Here is a 16,908-nt window from a genome sequence, read left to right on the forward strand (position 1 = left end):
ATTAACAGTACTGTGAAACGTTTTATGGGGGAAATATGTGATTTTTGAATTCTTCTTTTAATCTTATGGTTGGTGTTAGAATAATTACGGGCAGAAATGCAGTGTAGAGTTCTGCTGCTCTGTCTAGCCCTGTTGCTTTGTCCTAGGTATTCATTTCAGAACAACTTGCTCACTACAGGAAAAGTTTTAAAAAGATAAGTCTGATACATATTTCCTCAATGTGCTAGAAACTGCTTAATTCGGTGTGACATTAGACAGTGGCCCCTGTGGAAGAAAGAGATTTCTGAGATCATTCTTAAATTTGAAGGATCTGCTTCAATTTAAAATATAGAAAGGGACATATGCATACCAGACCAGTGATTTTATTTTAAAATAGTGTGCTGGCTTTATTGTGTGGAGTCCATTCATTTCTCCGGGGATTTAAGGCAATACTAAATAAATGATTTTTAAAGACGTAGGGGTTTTTGTTTGTTTTTAAATCTCTTGGCCATCTCCCGTGCTGTCTTGGTGTCAAATGAGGTGGTGGTTGTGAAAATGATTTTAAAAGTAAAAGCTGCATGAATGTAAAGTTATTTTTTTATCAAGTTAATACTTTTCTAGTAAAAATATGTCTGTATTATCAAAGGGCCTCAGTGAGTATTTTCTGCATAATTAGTTTATCAAGGAAATGTCAACTCATCTGCTGATACTATTATTTAAGAGTTACAGGATTATGCCTAGCATCCTCTACAGTTACAGTATGTGATTTTTTTTAAAAAAAGCTGAACTTCTAATCTTCTAATCCCCCCCCTTTTCTAATGTTTTTATTGATTTCAGAGAGAGGAAGGGGGAAAGAGAGATAGAAACATCAATGATGAGAGAGTCATTGATGGGCTGCCTCCTGCATGCCCCTTACTGGGGGTTGAACCCAAAACCTGGGCATATGCCCTGACCAGGAATCAAACTGCGACCTCCTGGTTCATGGGTTGACGCTCCACTAATGAGCTACCGCAGCCAGAGGCAATACATGTGATTTTGACTAAACACACTTTCTTCTTACTATGAAAGAAATTGACTTCCACCACCACCCTCAAAAACAAAAACAAAAAAACAGCAGAAAGGCTCTCCTGGCACTAGCAGATTTAAGAATCACATTGAAAAAGTTTTTGACTCTAACAGAGTTTGTGGTAATCATGACATTCCTTTATGTCCATAAGGAAGAAAGCTTATTAGGTTCTGAAATTTTGGTAATCATGGGCCACACAGACTTTCCTCACATTTTTGAAATTATCCATACATAAGGAGTCATAGGAAAATGCACAGTTAGGGAGAAAGAATCCAAATAGTAATTTTTACAGACGTCAGTTTTCTGTAGTAGGAATCTTTAGGCCGTTGTTTTGTAATTAAATGTTTGTGGACTTGTTCTTACCCTTTGTGAAGACCCACTAATTCATATGTGAAGCTCCCTGAATACTTTCAGAAGAAAGGTTTGTTTATTCTCAATCTGAGAATAAATAAGGATTTCTGTCTGAAGAAATGATGTAGCAAACAATTTTAGAAAGTAACTTATACATTTTACTTGAAATGAAATGGATATGAAAAAGCTTATCAAAAGATTCTTATGGCCTGGACGGGCGTGGCTCAGCGGTTGAACATTGACCTAGGATCCAGGAGATCGGGGTTCGATTCCCGGTCAGCGCACATGCCCGGGTTGTGGGCTAGGCAGCCAATCAATGACTCTCTCATCATTGATGTTTCTCTCTCTCTTTCCCCCTTCCTTTCCTCTCTCTGAAATCAATAAAGATATGTTTTTTAAAAAAAATTCTTATAGATGAGCCATCTCAATGTACCCAACACTCATTTTAAAGATCTTTTAGAAATTGTGTTGCTGTTTGCCATAATGAAATCCCCCCCCCCCATCTACTTCAGGGTCAGCTTGATTTTGGTGTGTTTCCTCTAATTTTAGCTTATTTAACACCTTAATTACTTTTGTGTAAAGTTTGACATAACCTTATTAGAAAACTATTTTAAAATAACTAGGTAGCAGAATATACCTGTTACTTTTTAGCATTTTAAATATCAAAGTCAAGTAAAGCCATTATCTCTGCCATTTTTAATTAACTATACTTTAGGAAAATTTTCTTGACAGATACTAGAGGTTCTTTCTATACTTGTTTGCTTTATAAATGATTATCATATAAACTTAACTTTTCATTTTTAGTCTGATTTAATTGGTAAAGGCTTAATAATGCAAATATAACTTTTAAGTTATATTTTTATTTTTAGTGTCTGTTTTATGTAAGTAATTTGCATCACAATGTGTTGATGGAGAGAAGAAGATGGCATCAAATTTTACTTCTCCTTTACATTCAAGAGTTTTAATTTTTAGGGAAGTACAAATCTAGTAGCTGCCAGAGTCATCAGGGCTGTCAGATAAGTTGTAGAAAAACCCAAGTACATGGGATCACAACTAAACTTTATTAACCAGCAAAGAAACTTAATTATGTCTCTGCATGTTTTTCTCATTAAGATCAGGAATTTGCTTAGTTCCTAACAGTGGGAGTTAATGGCTAAATTGCTTGCAGTAATCCATACATGGTTAATAAATTTTTTTAAACAGCTAAGTGTAGATAGTGTTACAATACCAGGATTTTTATAGTTGATGAAATCAAGGAGGAAAACAAGGCACCAACCCTCTTCAATATTCTTAGTGTTCTGGAATAAAAGTAATTCAACTGTCAAGGGCTTTTAAAATAATTTTGTTAGTTTTTGTTACCTGCAATTTTTGAAATCTGAATTCACCTGAGCCAACATCTTCACCTGTGCTTCCATAGTTACCTGAATACTAAATGAAAAGTATATCATCTTGCCCAGCAGGCGTGGCTCAGTGGTTGAGCGTCAAACCAGGAACCAGGAGGCCTCGGTTCAATTCCCAGTCAGCGCACATGCCTGGGTTGGGGTCTCGATCCCCAGTAGGGGGCGTGCAGGAGGCAGCCAGTAAAAGACTCTCAGCATTGGTGTTTCTATCTCTCTCTCCCTCTGCCTTCCTCTCTCTGAAATCAATAAAAACATAATTTTTTAAAAAATAGTATATCATCTTGAAAAGAGGGAATAGATGTCAGTAATTTATAAGAGTTTTTTGCCAGGTTCTTTTATCTGAAGAACGTGTTTATCTTTTACCATAATGGTAAAAGAAGAATCCAGAGGATTTTACATTGAACAGTGAAGAAAGAAGATACTAAGGTAGCTAATCATATTAACTGTGTAGCCAGTTGAGCTATAACTTGATAACATTTTTTTGTCTAAAAGATAGGGAGAGTCCTACAAGTCAAGAAAAGTTCAAAAAGCTTAATTTAAAAAAAAAACAACCAGCCTGCCCGGCATGCCTCAGCAGTTGAGCATTGACTTATGATCCAGGAGATCCCAGTTCTATTCCCAGTCATTGCACATGCCCCAGTTGCTAGCTGGATGCCCAGCAAGGGGCGTGCAGGAGGCATCTAATCAATGACTCTCATCATTGATGTTTCTATCTCTTCTTTCCCTATCCCTTCCTCTCTGAAATCAATAAAAAATATATATTTTTTAAAAAGCCAAAGACTTGCACTGTCACTTCATAAAAGAGGATATCTAAATGGGTAGAAACATATGAAAAGATACTCTATTCTATTAGTCATCAGGGAAACCCAAATTTAAACTGCAATGAGGTACTACGATCCACCTGGCAGAGTGGCTTTTCACATAAAAAACACTTAATACCAAGTGTTGGTGAGAATGTAAAGCAACAGGTGTAAATTACATGCAAACACTTTGGAAGACAGTTTTGCAATATCTGCTAAAGCTGAACATAGTTGTCTTTTCAGATCAGGTAAATATTGAAAATTTGAAAAGATCCCACAGATATATGGATGTCATAAGTCTACTCATTTTAATTAAGCTTTTTAGGTTTTAGGGAGTACAGGCCAACCCATGTTACCTTGAGAAAAGGGAATATTGCCAGGAACCAAGAAAACCTAGAATGCCCTACCTGCATGGAAATCCCAAACTCTATATATACTTAAGTCTAAGTGATCTTATTGTTAACAAAACTCAGTTACTCTCCTTTCACCTGACTAGCTTAGATTCAGTCTGTTATTCTCTCTTTCATACTTCCTGTTTATTCATAGCTTTTGCTCTCCCATCTTATTCTTAGTTTCTTCTTTGGTTTGTCATGACCTTTTCCTATCCTTGGCTTTTCAGCTTCAACTCCTACTGCTAACTCCTAATCTCTTGGCATTTCCAAAAGTAAATGTCTTGAGAAAATCTGATTGCCTTTTCAGTCCAGGTTACTATGAATTGGCCACCCTTGGTCCATTTATAATTAATTGTATATTTATACTTAAAGGATTGGGTGGGATTGGCAGTTATGTAAACAATGTTCTACAAATATATTGTATACCTTAGTGTAGGGTTTACCAAATTTGCAAGTTTTTATAATGTTTACGACATACTTGCTACTAGCAATTTAGGTGAATATTACTAGATTTTCAGCTTATTTCTCTAGCCTTTATTAGTCTGTAATTTGCTTGCAAAATACTTCTTTAGATAAGGGAGATAAAGGAAAAAAGGCAATTAACTAGTTGAATAACTTCCGTATGTTTACTACAGAAAATATTAAAGAAAATGGGGTTATGCAACAAAAGTCATTTTTTACAATGTTTTAATATAGTATTTGAATTTTTTTCTTAATCAGGAAGGGGAGATTTCTGACAGTCACTAGGACAAATGGAATTCTGCTTTTCTATAGTTGATATGGAAAAGTAATGGTGGGTAGCATGGCTTATGCATATTGACAGCAATGGTAACTATTTTCTAATTTTACTTGCTGAGTATATTGGATATTTCTTTTAAAAAATCAAAGAATATAAATCTTTTCTATTCTTTTTCATCAAATAAATGTTTTAGCTAATAGCCTAAAAATTTTTTTACTTATGTTGTCTTAATTGCCTGGTGAATATTCTGGGTTTGTTTGGAACTGAGGGGTGAAACACAACATTGGGTTAGGAATAGTAAGAATAGGTAGCAAAGTAAATGAATGTCCTGTAGGTTAAAATGTTATCCTAGCTGAAAACAATTCTATCATTTTTCAGTCACGTCCATGTTCTTGATAGACAAGATATGATCGTTGATAGGAATGCTCATATCACTGTTCATTTCCCTGGGCCCTTGTTCTTTTCAGTAGCATCCCTTTGCTCTATAGATAGATGGAGGAGTAATTAGGCACGGTTGTAATTTAATCCTCCTGGAAGCCTTTCAATGTGGGTGTTATTCCCATTTTGAATAAATAATGAAATTGAATAGATTATGAGAACATTAATCAGTGAGTGGTAACATTATTATTCCAAGAGCAACAGCCTCAGTTTTTTGTAATACTCTCCCTTTCTAGTTAATTTCAGCTAGTCTCATAGATGAATAGTTGAATACTAAAAAATAAATTATCAGTCAACCCCCTTTAAAAAAATCTTTCCCATACAGTTAGACCTAAAAATTCTTAGCAAGTCTTTTAAAACCATTCCTGGAAATAGTTTTATTAGTTAGATTTTATTGCTCCCCCAATCTGGTTTTTAAAAGTAATATTTGCACCCCAGCTGGTTTGGCTCAGTGGCTAGAGCATTGGCCTGCGGACTGAAAGGTCCCAGGTTCAGTTCCAGCCAAGGGCATGTATCTCGGTTGCAGGCTGAATTCCTGGCCCCCTTCTGGGCGTGTGCGGGAGGAAACCAATCTATGTGTCTCTCCCCCCTCACCCTTCCACTGTCTCTGAAAAGCAATGGGAAAAAATATCCTCAGGTGAGGATTAAAAAATAATGATAAAATAAAAGTAATATTTGCTCATAAGGAAAAATAATACAGAACTCTTTAATTTATAACTAAGACAATTTGGTGTATTTCATGTTGGTGTATTTCCTTCTTATTCTCTATCCATTTTACCCCCAAAACATTGTGGAGATAGCAAAGCTTATATTCATTTTTCCCCCCAATCTAACATTTTATCCTTTCTTCTTTGTTAATATTTTATTGTACTATAATTTTGGTGCTCATTTGCTTATTATTAAACCTTTAATATTTAAAATGTTTTTGTATTTATTGCCTTCCTCCATAAAGCATTTTTCTGCAGTGTAGTTGCAGCCTTACAACAGATTCTCAGAAGTAGAATTGCTAGGTTTACGGATACAAGCACTTTTGATATATATGTTGCCAAATTGCTTTTCAAACAGATTGTACTGATGTACATTTCATCTACATAAGGTGCAGATCTTCATTTCACTGCAACTTTACCAACATTATTAGTTTTTTAACCCTTTCCAAGTGATATAAATGAAAATGTGTTCTGTGACTTTTTTTGTTTTAATTTTTGTAGAAGTGGTATATGATTGCTGTAAATAATTCAAACAATATAGACAATGCTGAGATCTAAAGAATAGAAAAAGAAAAAGAAAAAGAAAATTCAGGCTACATAGAAATGACCACTGTTCATCATTGGTAAAAGTTCTTTCCAGATATATCTTTGCATGTAGAGCCTTACAGTTTTACATAAATAATGTTGTACTGTTTCATAAACAGCTTTTTCTCCACTAGCAATAAGTTATGGGTTTCTTTTCATATCTGATATAGGTCTCAATTCCTCCCCTACCCCTAAGAAAGAATGCATATCTTTTGTAGAATATTTAGTTTGGTCCCAAAGCCCCAGAGTAATAAAGAATATTCATCTGTTGACCATTGTTTTATGCGCATATACTTCTTTTAGGATCCTTGAAAAGAATAATGGTTCTGGTCTCTTAGCCAAATATAATCTTAACATTTCAACAATCCTGTGACTACTACTTTAACATGTTAAACCTGTTTTTTCTCTTACTGGGACATTTAAGAGAGCTTTAAAAGGCATCATTAACTGTTTTGCCACTGTCATCTCTTTGCAATTAGATAAAAAGAATAGAATTATGACCCTTTTGTTCTTTGCCTGTGGAATTTCTATCTAAAAGAAAATATGCATTGGCCTTTTTTCTAGGGCAAACTATAAAATAAGGAAGTTAAAGAGCAGTGTTGGTATTTTGTTACATCTGCTCCTACCTTCCATTTTATTTTCTCTTATGTAAGTGTTTCTGGATTAGAGATATAAAGGAATATCTTGCCTTTGTGGGGGATGAAGAGGCGATAGTAACTAACATTTATTAAGCACCTACGATATAAGTATTGCAAAGTAGTACTAAAGATTTCTTCACTTACATAACATACTACTTATACCCTTCCTTGTCTATTTCTTCAAGTTCCACTGTTTCAAAATAGGTACTGTCTTCTTACAACAAATACATGCTAGAATAAAAGACCCCATTGCAGCAATACTGATGCAACCACATTTTAAGTAATGGATAATAAATGAATATGGAGGCTGAGTAGTTTAGTGTAATTTTATTTCTGCCTCTAACAGGGTCTTATAAGCAATATATGGACTTGATCCTAGGAGAAGTAGGGAGCCAAATAGGATTTAAAACAGGAAATGAAGAATCAAATGTCTATTTAAAGGACTGCTTGGCTACACTAGAAAGAATTTCAAGGGGAACAAGACTTAAGAGCAGTTAAAAAGCTGGAGGACCACCCGGCTGGGCGTGGCTCAGCGGTTGAGCATCAACCTGGGATCCAGGCGATCGGGGTTCGATTCCTGGTCAGGGCACATGCCTGGGTTGCGGGCTCGATCCCTAGAACTAATTTGAGCAAATGTTGTTTTTCAGTATGATCTGAGAAAAAGTATTCTGAGGGTAAACAAATATTTTACTCAGTGAAGTTAATTGTATTGCCACTGGGCTTTATTTTGGCAGAGTATGATAAAATCCTCTTTAATACCACTTTCTTAAATATATTTTTTAATTTATTTGATTTATGACATGTTGTAATTCCTGGAAATCATTGTGGGTTAAACCTCTCATCTGTACATTATAAATGTTGGTTTTCTGAATGGTGTTGTATCTTTCCATCTGGTTCTGAATGTATACATTTTTAGCCTAAGCTTTAGATATTTAGGTTTAGCATGGAGTACTAAACTAGGCATACCATTTTAAAGATAAGAAAATTAAGCCCAGGATGTTGTAATGACTGACTTGTCTTGTTGTCTAGTGGTTACAGTGATACTAGAGCCTATCTTCATCTTATCCTTGTGTTTTTTCTATTTCAGAAGCTACTGCTTCTCCAGGGGGATCGATATATATTTGAAAGACTAAATAGATGAGATTTTTAGTGTTTCCGGGCTTGAAATTGTGCTGTATTTTCTTATGTCAAATACTCTGTTATGTTGACCTAGACAAGAATAAAATTGTTGCCATTTCAACTTACAATATTTTAAATCACAACTCAGTTGATTAAATTGTTCTGATTGTAGCTTCTTGCTTCTCATGTGGCTTGCTTTAAAATAATATTATTGAAGGTAGATGTGTGGATGCTCACAACATAGCAAGCTTATTTGGTTTTATAACAGGTTTCAGAATTTCAGTTTCTGGAAAATGCTCCATTGTCCTTATATTAACATTTAATCTTGTATTTTCTCTCTTTCCATAATTAAAATGGAAAAATGACAGTGTAGTTTGTGGATGGGGGACCATGCCATTAATACCAGATAATTTTTTACACCGAGAGGAAGTTACTTAATTTCCATCTCTTATTTTCTTGTATTTCTTGCTGGAGAGCGTTACTAGGAAAAAGAATAAGCTTTTCAAAAGCCAGGTGCCATTAAAAAGTTTAGGCCAAAAATAAATAAATAAATAAATAAATAAATGCCAACATTTTTACTGTATTTTATATCACTGCTTTGGAGTATGGACAGAATGATAAACAGACTGTGCAGAATGATAATACATATATGTTTATCTTCCACATGATTAAACCAAACTATAAAATTTAGCTGTGACTTGAGCAAATTTTCTTTCCAAATCAGTTTTTAGACATTTTTGGTATTTTATTAAATTCATAACTTTGAACTACATGATTTAATTTATTATGCTTTTCATTCCCCAAAAGTCGAGATCTGGAGGGTAGAGGTATATGTAAAGGAATTAGTCTAAAGGTTACTCTTGTACTTTGACCAAGAGTAACCTTTGTATCAGCTTTCCAAGTAGTATACTGCTTTTGGAAAATGCTACTGACCCCCTCTAGTGGCCAAAAGATTGTGCCTTTTTTTTTTTTTTTTTTTAAATAAAAAGGAATATTATAACAAAGGAGTATGGTCTCGTTACTGTAGTATTTTTAAAAAATAAATCTTGTTCTATATGGGATGTATTCAGTAAATTTTTTATTGAACCAAGATGACATTTTATGTTTACGCAAAACATGTTCAGGAATATTGCTTACTAACTGACAAATTTGGGAAAGAAAGTTTTTGCACAGCAATTCATATGAGGGAGCTTAAAGCAGATATATTGAAAGGGAAAAATATTCCTACAGTAACTGTATTTGAATTTCTCATTGTTAATTTTAGATAGAATTTGGTGTTTTCAAATACAGTATTGGTGATTAGAGGTTATAAGTAAACTCAACTTCTTTTTTCTTTTGGAAGAGAGTAGAATTTTTAAAAAGCCAGCATGCCTTTAAAGTATTATCCACAAAAATCATACCAATGAGATTCTAAAGCATCTTATAATTTTAAGAACATTTAACAGTTTATCAGTTGTGACCATAAACTAAACTCTTCCCATTTTCATCCCTGTTTCTCTCACCCACTCACCTTCAAAAAGTAGATCTTAAATTCAGGATGAGTGAGTATTGTTGCCTTCAGGTGGACATTTGGGGAAGCCAGGTTAGATCAGTCAACAACATTGCCACTTCTCAGAATAGTTTTACAGCTTTTCTTTTAGAATTATTTTCAGCCCCATGACAGTATTTACAAAATACTGAATCTTGAGATGAGGCTGCACCTGTGCTGCTTAGATATATAAATGCCCAGTACAATTTTTAAAACATGTTGTGTGTTTGCCGGGCCAGCATGGCTCAGTGGTTGAGCATCAGCCTATGAGCCAGTAGATCCCCGTTGGATTGCCAGTCGGGGCACATTCCTGGATTGCCAGCTCTACCCCCAGTGGGAGGCATGCAGGAGGCAGCCAATCAATGACTCTCTCATCATTGATATTTCTCTCTCTCTCTCTCTCCCTTCCTCTCTCTGAAATCAGTAGAGATTTTTTTTTGAAAAACATGTTGTGTGCTATATAAACTTTGAAATAAACTCTACATGTTGCATGTTGCAGAAATGCTAAGGTTAAATTTTTAATAATAGTAAATAAATGCTCAGAAGTGAATCCATATTCTTATAAACCATTAAAAGATATCGATACCTTTGATGATAGATATATTTTTTAGAGAATTTCAAAACTAAGAGCCATGTTGTGTGAATAAGAAAGCCATTCAGACTTAATTAAACATTTTGAAGCTATTCCTTTAAAGTAATGAGACAGTTCTTTAATTTTTATTCTGCAACTCCTAGAAATGATTTGAGGCATAGCTCCATTTTGTAGCTATGTCATAAAATTACTGTAAATGTTGTGGTAAGACCATCAGAAGTGTTTCACGGAATGGTAGCATCATTTGCCCAATTATAGACATTTCCAGAATGACTAGTTTTTAAACAGTGAGGATTCATTTCTGTGTGTGTATGTATATTTGTTAAACACTTACATTTAATGTTATCTCAGTGCAGTTACTTACTGAAATCTTTATTATTTAAATTTAAGTAACAGTGGAATTGGTTATATTGTATTTTCTTTTCCCTTGAAATAATTTATATAATGGAATTTAAGTGAAACTTTATTATAGGTAGAAATACAGTTATCCTAAACTCTCAGCGTCCACATTTTACTACCCATTATGTAAAATGTCAATGTTACCATAGTAAAGTCTTGTTCTATCTTGTCTTTGTTGTAAGGAGATATTACTTATTTTGAAATAGTGAAACCTGAAAAAATAGACAAGAATATAGGAAGTATGTTTTATCGTGAAGACACACTTTAATAAAAGCTTCGTAGTGTGTTTATATTTTGTTTCAAGATCCTAAAAAAATTGTTTTGCTCTGTTTAAAATTCTTTTATATAAGGCAGGAAATGGAGAGGGTAGATTCATTTAGATTTAAATTTCAAATCATGCCCTAGCCAGTTGGCTCAGTGGTTAGAGCGTCGGTCTTCGGACTGAAGGGTTTCAGGTTCAATTCCCATGGTCAAGGGCATATACCTCAGTTGCATGCTCAATCCAAGAGTATGGGAGGCAGCCAATCAGTGTTTCTCTCTCTCCTTTCCACTCTCTCTGAAAAAGCAATGGAAAAAATATCCTCAGGTGAGGATTTAAAAAAAAGAAAAAAGAAATAAACTTTGAATTGTTCGGTTTTGAATATTTTTCACATAAATAAAATTTTGATTTAAATTATGGGGTCATTCGTATTTAAATGGGCAGTTCAGATTAATTTCTGTTTAGAAATGGATGACACGTAAGTATCAGAGATAAGCTACTTCTGAAGTACCTTATATTTTTAACTTGTTACAGATAGATTCTTATTTTCAATTCCAGTCTTATATATTTAAATCCAATGAAAAACTTTACCAAACCAGTACAATTAAAATGTTGAAATGCTACACTTAGAAAGTTAGTGCTATTGTCAAAAATAATAACCTACAGCCATTTTAGGTAAAGAACCTAACTTACTATGTTTGTTCCAGGACATTATTTGATAGAAAGTCTTATTTTTTAATAAACTATATATTGTTGTAACTAGAATTCTCTTTTTGTGGATTCTGTTATATTGAAACAAGCTTACTGTTTTTTCTTTATCTACTATGTTGAGATACAATTCAATATTCTTAAAATGTATCTATTTTAATTGGACAGTTGAGTTTTGACCATTGTAACCTACCCCCACCCCCAATTTTTTTGTACCCCTTTTGTAGTCAGTGCACCTACTGCACCCTGGCCAGCTTTCTTTTGTCACAAAATAGTTTTTTCTTTTTTAAAAAAAAAAAACAGTCTTCTTGAAGTGTAATTTATATACAATAAAGTACATGCTTTACCCTTTCATTAATTGTTTTTCCTCCTACCAAAAGACATTATTTTGCCTTAAGATGTGGAGTGGTGTACGAGGATATAAGTTTTGGAGAAAAAGTTTGATTCCATATAGTCTTAAGTTTCCATGTAATTTGTTAGTAAATTCGGAGTTAAGATATTGCAGTACCTTTTGTATTGTAGATAGAGTGTATTATAAACAAGCATCATTAAAGTATGACAGTTTCACTTTGTTTGGTGACTTGTATATCCTGGAAGTTTGAATTTTAAGAGGCTGCTCTTTTCACATGGATAAGTTTCTAGTTTCTTTGCTTGAAGATATTTTTTTTATGAGTTGTTTTGCTATTTTGGTTATGGGTTCTTTCTCCTCCTCCTTCCTAGAATATTAAACTTAAATTAATGAAGTGATACTGAACTGGGAAAGTGTTTTAAACTAGTGTTAATATTATCTACATAAAAAAATATAATTTTATTAATTAAATGATTAAAAAACTTAATATTTTTGTGCCTAAAAGAACATTGTCCAATTAGAATAATGTCAGGGGTAAACCAACAGCTGTATTGAAAATGTAATGGATTTTTAGGAACTAGAGCACAGAGGATATAAAATGTCAATGGGAATATTTTTAATAATATATTGTACCTAATTTTAATGACTCCTCATCTTAATCTTGAAAATCAACTACTATTTTAATTGGTTGGTTGAGTTTTATATTAGATGTATACCAAGAATAATTAGATGTTATTTTACCTCTTAAACTTAGAGACTGCTGCTAAATGCATGCACAGTACTTTAAAAAAATAACAGTAGAAAGTAATCAAAGATCTAAAATACTTGTATAGATTTCAGGTACAGTAAATCATGTAGTTCAAAGTTATGAATTTAATAAAATACCAAAAATGCCTAAAAACTGATTTGAAAAGAAAACTACCTTAAGTCACAGCTAAATTTTATAGTTTGGTTTAATCATGTCGAAACTAAGCGTATATATATTATCATTCTGTATAGTCTGTCATCAGCCCATCCTTACTCCAAAGCAGTGATATAAAATACAGTAAAAATGTTGGCTTATATTTTTTAATGGGACCTGACTTTTGAAAAGCTTATTCTTTTTCCTAGCAAAATAGAGACAAATTAAGTAACTTCCTCACGGTGTCAAAAATTCAGGCAAGGAGGTGTCATTAGAACCTAAAGTCTGTTATATAATAAAGCAGTTTTCTGAATTCATGTGTTAAAAAGTTGACAAATTATTTTACCTGTTTTTAGTTATGTAGACACATTTGTGTAATTAAAATTAAGTATGTAATATTTATTTGTCAGCAAAATTATTACAGTGTTTTTTCTAACATAAGGCCTATTTGCTAAAATTTGTTTAAAAATAACTGAATTAATAGCAAAAAAAATAACATGTTGATTTAATTATACGCAAATCTTGGTTAAAAACATTTTAAAATTAACAGGGTGTTGCCCAGCCTGCATGGCCCTGTGGTTGAGCATCCACCTATAACCCAGGAGATCGAGGTTCAATTCTCTGTCAAGGCATATGCATGGGTTTTGGGCTAGATCCCCAGAAGGTAGCCAATTAATGACTCTCATCGTTGATGTTTTTAGCTCTCCTTCTCCCTTCCTCTCCCTGAAATCAGTAAAAACATGAAAAAAAATTAGCAAGGTATTAATTTTCACATATGATATACAGACCAGAAATTTTGTCCATTAAGTCAAGGTCCACAAAATCAAGAGTTTACTGTACTTGGAAGTTATTTTTTTTAATGTTCAATTTCTTTGCCTATTTTATTGGTACTGCATTTGTCTGGAGGGTGGTGAGTATAAAAGTGATGCTCTGAAGAGTACCAACGCCATCAAAGTTAGAGAAAAGTATTATTACAGTGCTAAGTCTGAGTATACCCCAATATCCCAGAGTTCAATTATTTTTCAATGCATGATTACTTAACAAACTGGTAAAGTTAAGAATTTTTTGTGTGACGTGAACTGTCAAGGTGGCTACAAAAATGAAAAAGATACAATCTTCTTCCGGAAGAATCAAGTTTAGGAGTAATTATAAAATCTAAGTATAATCAAGTGATAAAAGCCATAATCATAATATGTTAAGAATGGTTGAGAATACAGAGACATACTGCCTGGTATAATAAGAGAGGCTTCATTGAGACAGTGATAAGTGATAGTACCGGAAATAGTACCATAAAGAAATAGTACTGAAAGTTTTCCTCTTATTATTACTTTAAAAAAATTATTGTTTATTTCTTTGGTATACAAAGAGAATTAAAAGTGGTTCAAGACATCTTACCCATCTCATTATTGTTACTTTTATGCCTTTGTTCTATCCAGTTTTTATAACAACTTATTAATTTATAGGAAAACTCTTGTTTTCTCTTAGGTATTTTCCAGTTTTATTGAGATACAATTAACAACCTTGTATTAGTTTAAGGTGTACAACATAATGATTATATATATACACAAACACACATATATAGTGAATTATTACATTAAGTTAACATCTGTCATCTCACACAGTTACATTGTTTTTCTTGTGATGATTAAGTATTTTTTATTTAATTTTTTTTCATGTAGTTTACTTTCTTTTTTAGACTGAATCTGGTTATGGATCTGAATCCAGCTTGCGTCGACATGGCTCAATGGTGTCACTGGTGTCTGGAGCAAGTGGCTATTCTGCAACATCCACCTCTTCATTCAAGGTTTGTGGTTGTGAATGCTTTAAGTTAAGGCCTCTTAAATTGAATTCAGTACTGAATGTTGTGAACAGAAGTTGTTTGATGTTTTTCAAAAGAACTTTTCTACAATGTAATTTGTTGTTACAGAATAGCTTTTCGAGGATTAAAATTTATGAGTTATACAAATATAAAATCAACACATTCAAAGATTTTATTTCATTCATTAATAAATAAGATGTAAAGAAAAATTTTGGTTCAAAGGAGAATATGAAGAATGCCAAAATGATTTTTGCTAATATATGCAAAACTGTTTGGTATCTACAGATTAGAAACTAGTGTATCTCCACTGAACAAAGTTCATTTGCATATTATTTGCAAAGTTCATTTGGACAGGGATCATTTACATTACCCTCAGATTTGTGCTACTTAAAGAGTTACAAAATAGGCCAAATGTAATGAAATCAAAGACTTCTATATGCTAAGACAGCCACCTGTGGGTTCCATAAATGCTAAAAGTTCCATGAATGACACACACCATTCCTTTGAAAGGATATTCAGTAATATTTTTGCCCATTTCAAAGTCTTTTACAATTTTTTCTCACATTGTAAATAATTTGAAAATATTAAATTTTACATGAACAAATTGTCAGGCTTATTTGCTCTCTTATTTCCTTCAGGTATATCACGATCTAGCCACTGTTAGTCAGTTTCCAGTTAATTCCTAGGAGTTATTACATTGAGCTTGACAGCTCTCCCTACCCCTTGATGGCCCTCATTAGTAAGATGTAGACCTTAAAAGGTGATGAAATACCATAGGACTAAATAAAGTTTTGTTAACTTGGATTACTTCCCACACACACACACCTTTTTGTGTTTTGCAGAAAGGCCACAGTTTACGTGAGAAATTGGCTGAAATGGAAACCTTTAGAGATATCCTATGTAGACAAGTTGATACTCTACAGAAGTACTTTGATGCCTGTGCTGATGCTGTCTCCAAGGATGAACTTCAAAGGGATAAAGGTTAATTAGGCTATTACCACTATTTTTACTTGGAGAATGAATGGATTTAAAGCCTCTTGATCTTAAAGGGTAATGTCTTTAACTAATAAAGGTAATTATAGTCACTTGCTGCACACCCCCAAAGTAACAGATTTCAGTGTCTATATAACTTGTATACTTTAATAACACGTCTTAATTAATCTGATCACTCATACCAGATTCCACTGAAGATTTTTAAATGATTCTTAAGCTCTCTATTTTATTAAAAAATACAGTATCATCAGTAATACAGGGCATTTTACATTATTTTGTCTACTAAATGTACCCAATGCTGAGTCTTAGAGACAGGCATATGTTTGTGTTACCCCCTCCCTTCTGGAATCAGCTGATCTCTTTCTCCCTCTCTCTCTTCTCTCTCCTCCCTTTCTTTCTCTTTTCATCTTTCTCTCCCTCCTCATCCCTTCCTCTGGCCTTTTTTTTTTTTAATGGACGAGGAAATCAATAATGGAGCTATATGTACATTTAAAAATAATTTCATAGTGAGTTTTTTTGAGAGAGCTCTTCAGTTAACTTACAGCGTGAGTTTTGAACTTTCCCTTTGTTACTGCTGGAGACGTTACTGATGTTGTCAAGAGCTATTCTTCACTACTTCTCTTACTGTGAAGGCAAAAACGAGCTGGTCAGAATTATTACTAAATGGCACTAAGTTTATTCACAGTGTAACTAAATTGCTTGACAGGTTTCATTTCTTGATTTTATTAAATGTGTTTGATCTGAGTTTGAATTCTTTTTGTCTTCTCTGTTCTTTATTTCCTTTTTCTGTGTGCTTTGAGATTGAGTATATTTTTATAACTCCATTTTTTATCTCCTTTGTTTGCTTTTTAGTTATTATTGTTATTTTAGTAGCTACTTTAGTTTATAGTATGCACATTTAATTTATCAGTCTGTCTTCAAGTAATATACCACAAGTACACTTTTCCCTGCCTCGTGTAGGCTTTGGTTACTTTTTCCTGGAAGCCTTTCAGTTGGTTCTTTCCCTGACCTCTACAGTTCCCTCATTTGTATTTGCTGTCAGTACTCTACTGAATACTCAAGGGGACCTTCTGTCAGTCTCTCTATGCAGCTGTCTCCTCTCTAGTACTCTGCCTTGTAAGCTCTAGTTGCCTTTGTCTCTCTGGA

General features: G+C 33.4%; 1 protein-coding gene across 2 annotated transcripts in view; it reads left to right on the forward strand.

Moving 5' to 3' along the window:
* The window catches only part of CERT1 (ceramide transporter 1), a 91,247-nt gene that overhangs the window by 29,529 nt on the left and 44,810 nt on the right, over positions 1 to 16,908 (forward strand). For both annotated transcript variants that reach the window (XM_081131803.1, XM_081131804.1), the window contains exons 4-5: positions 14,647 to 14,754; positions 15,612 to 15,750. In XM_081131803.1, coding sequence (XP_080987929.1) covers positions 14,647 to 14,754; positions 15,612 to 15,750 — 247 coding nt within the window. The remainder of the gene's footprint in view (positions 1 to 14,646; positions 14,755 to 15,611; positions 15,751 to 16,908) is intronic.

Source organism: Miniopterus schreibersii (assembly GCF_964146895.1).
Source record: "Miniopterus schreibersii genome assembly, chromosome: 3".
In the NCBI taxonomy this organism is placed as follows: domain Eukaryota; kingdom Metazoa; phylum Chordata; class Mammalia; order Chiroptera; family Miniopteridae; genus Miniopterus; species Miniopterus schreibersii.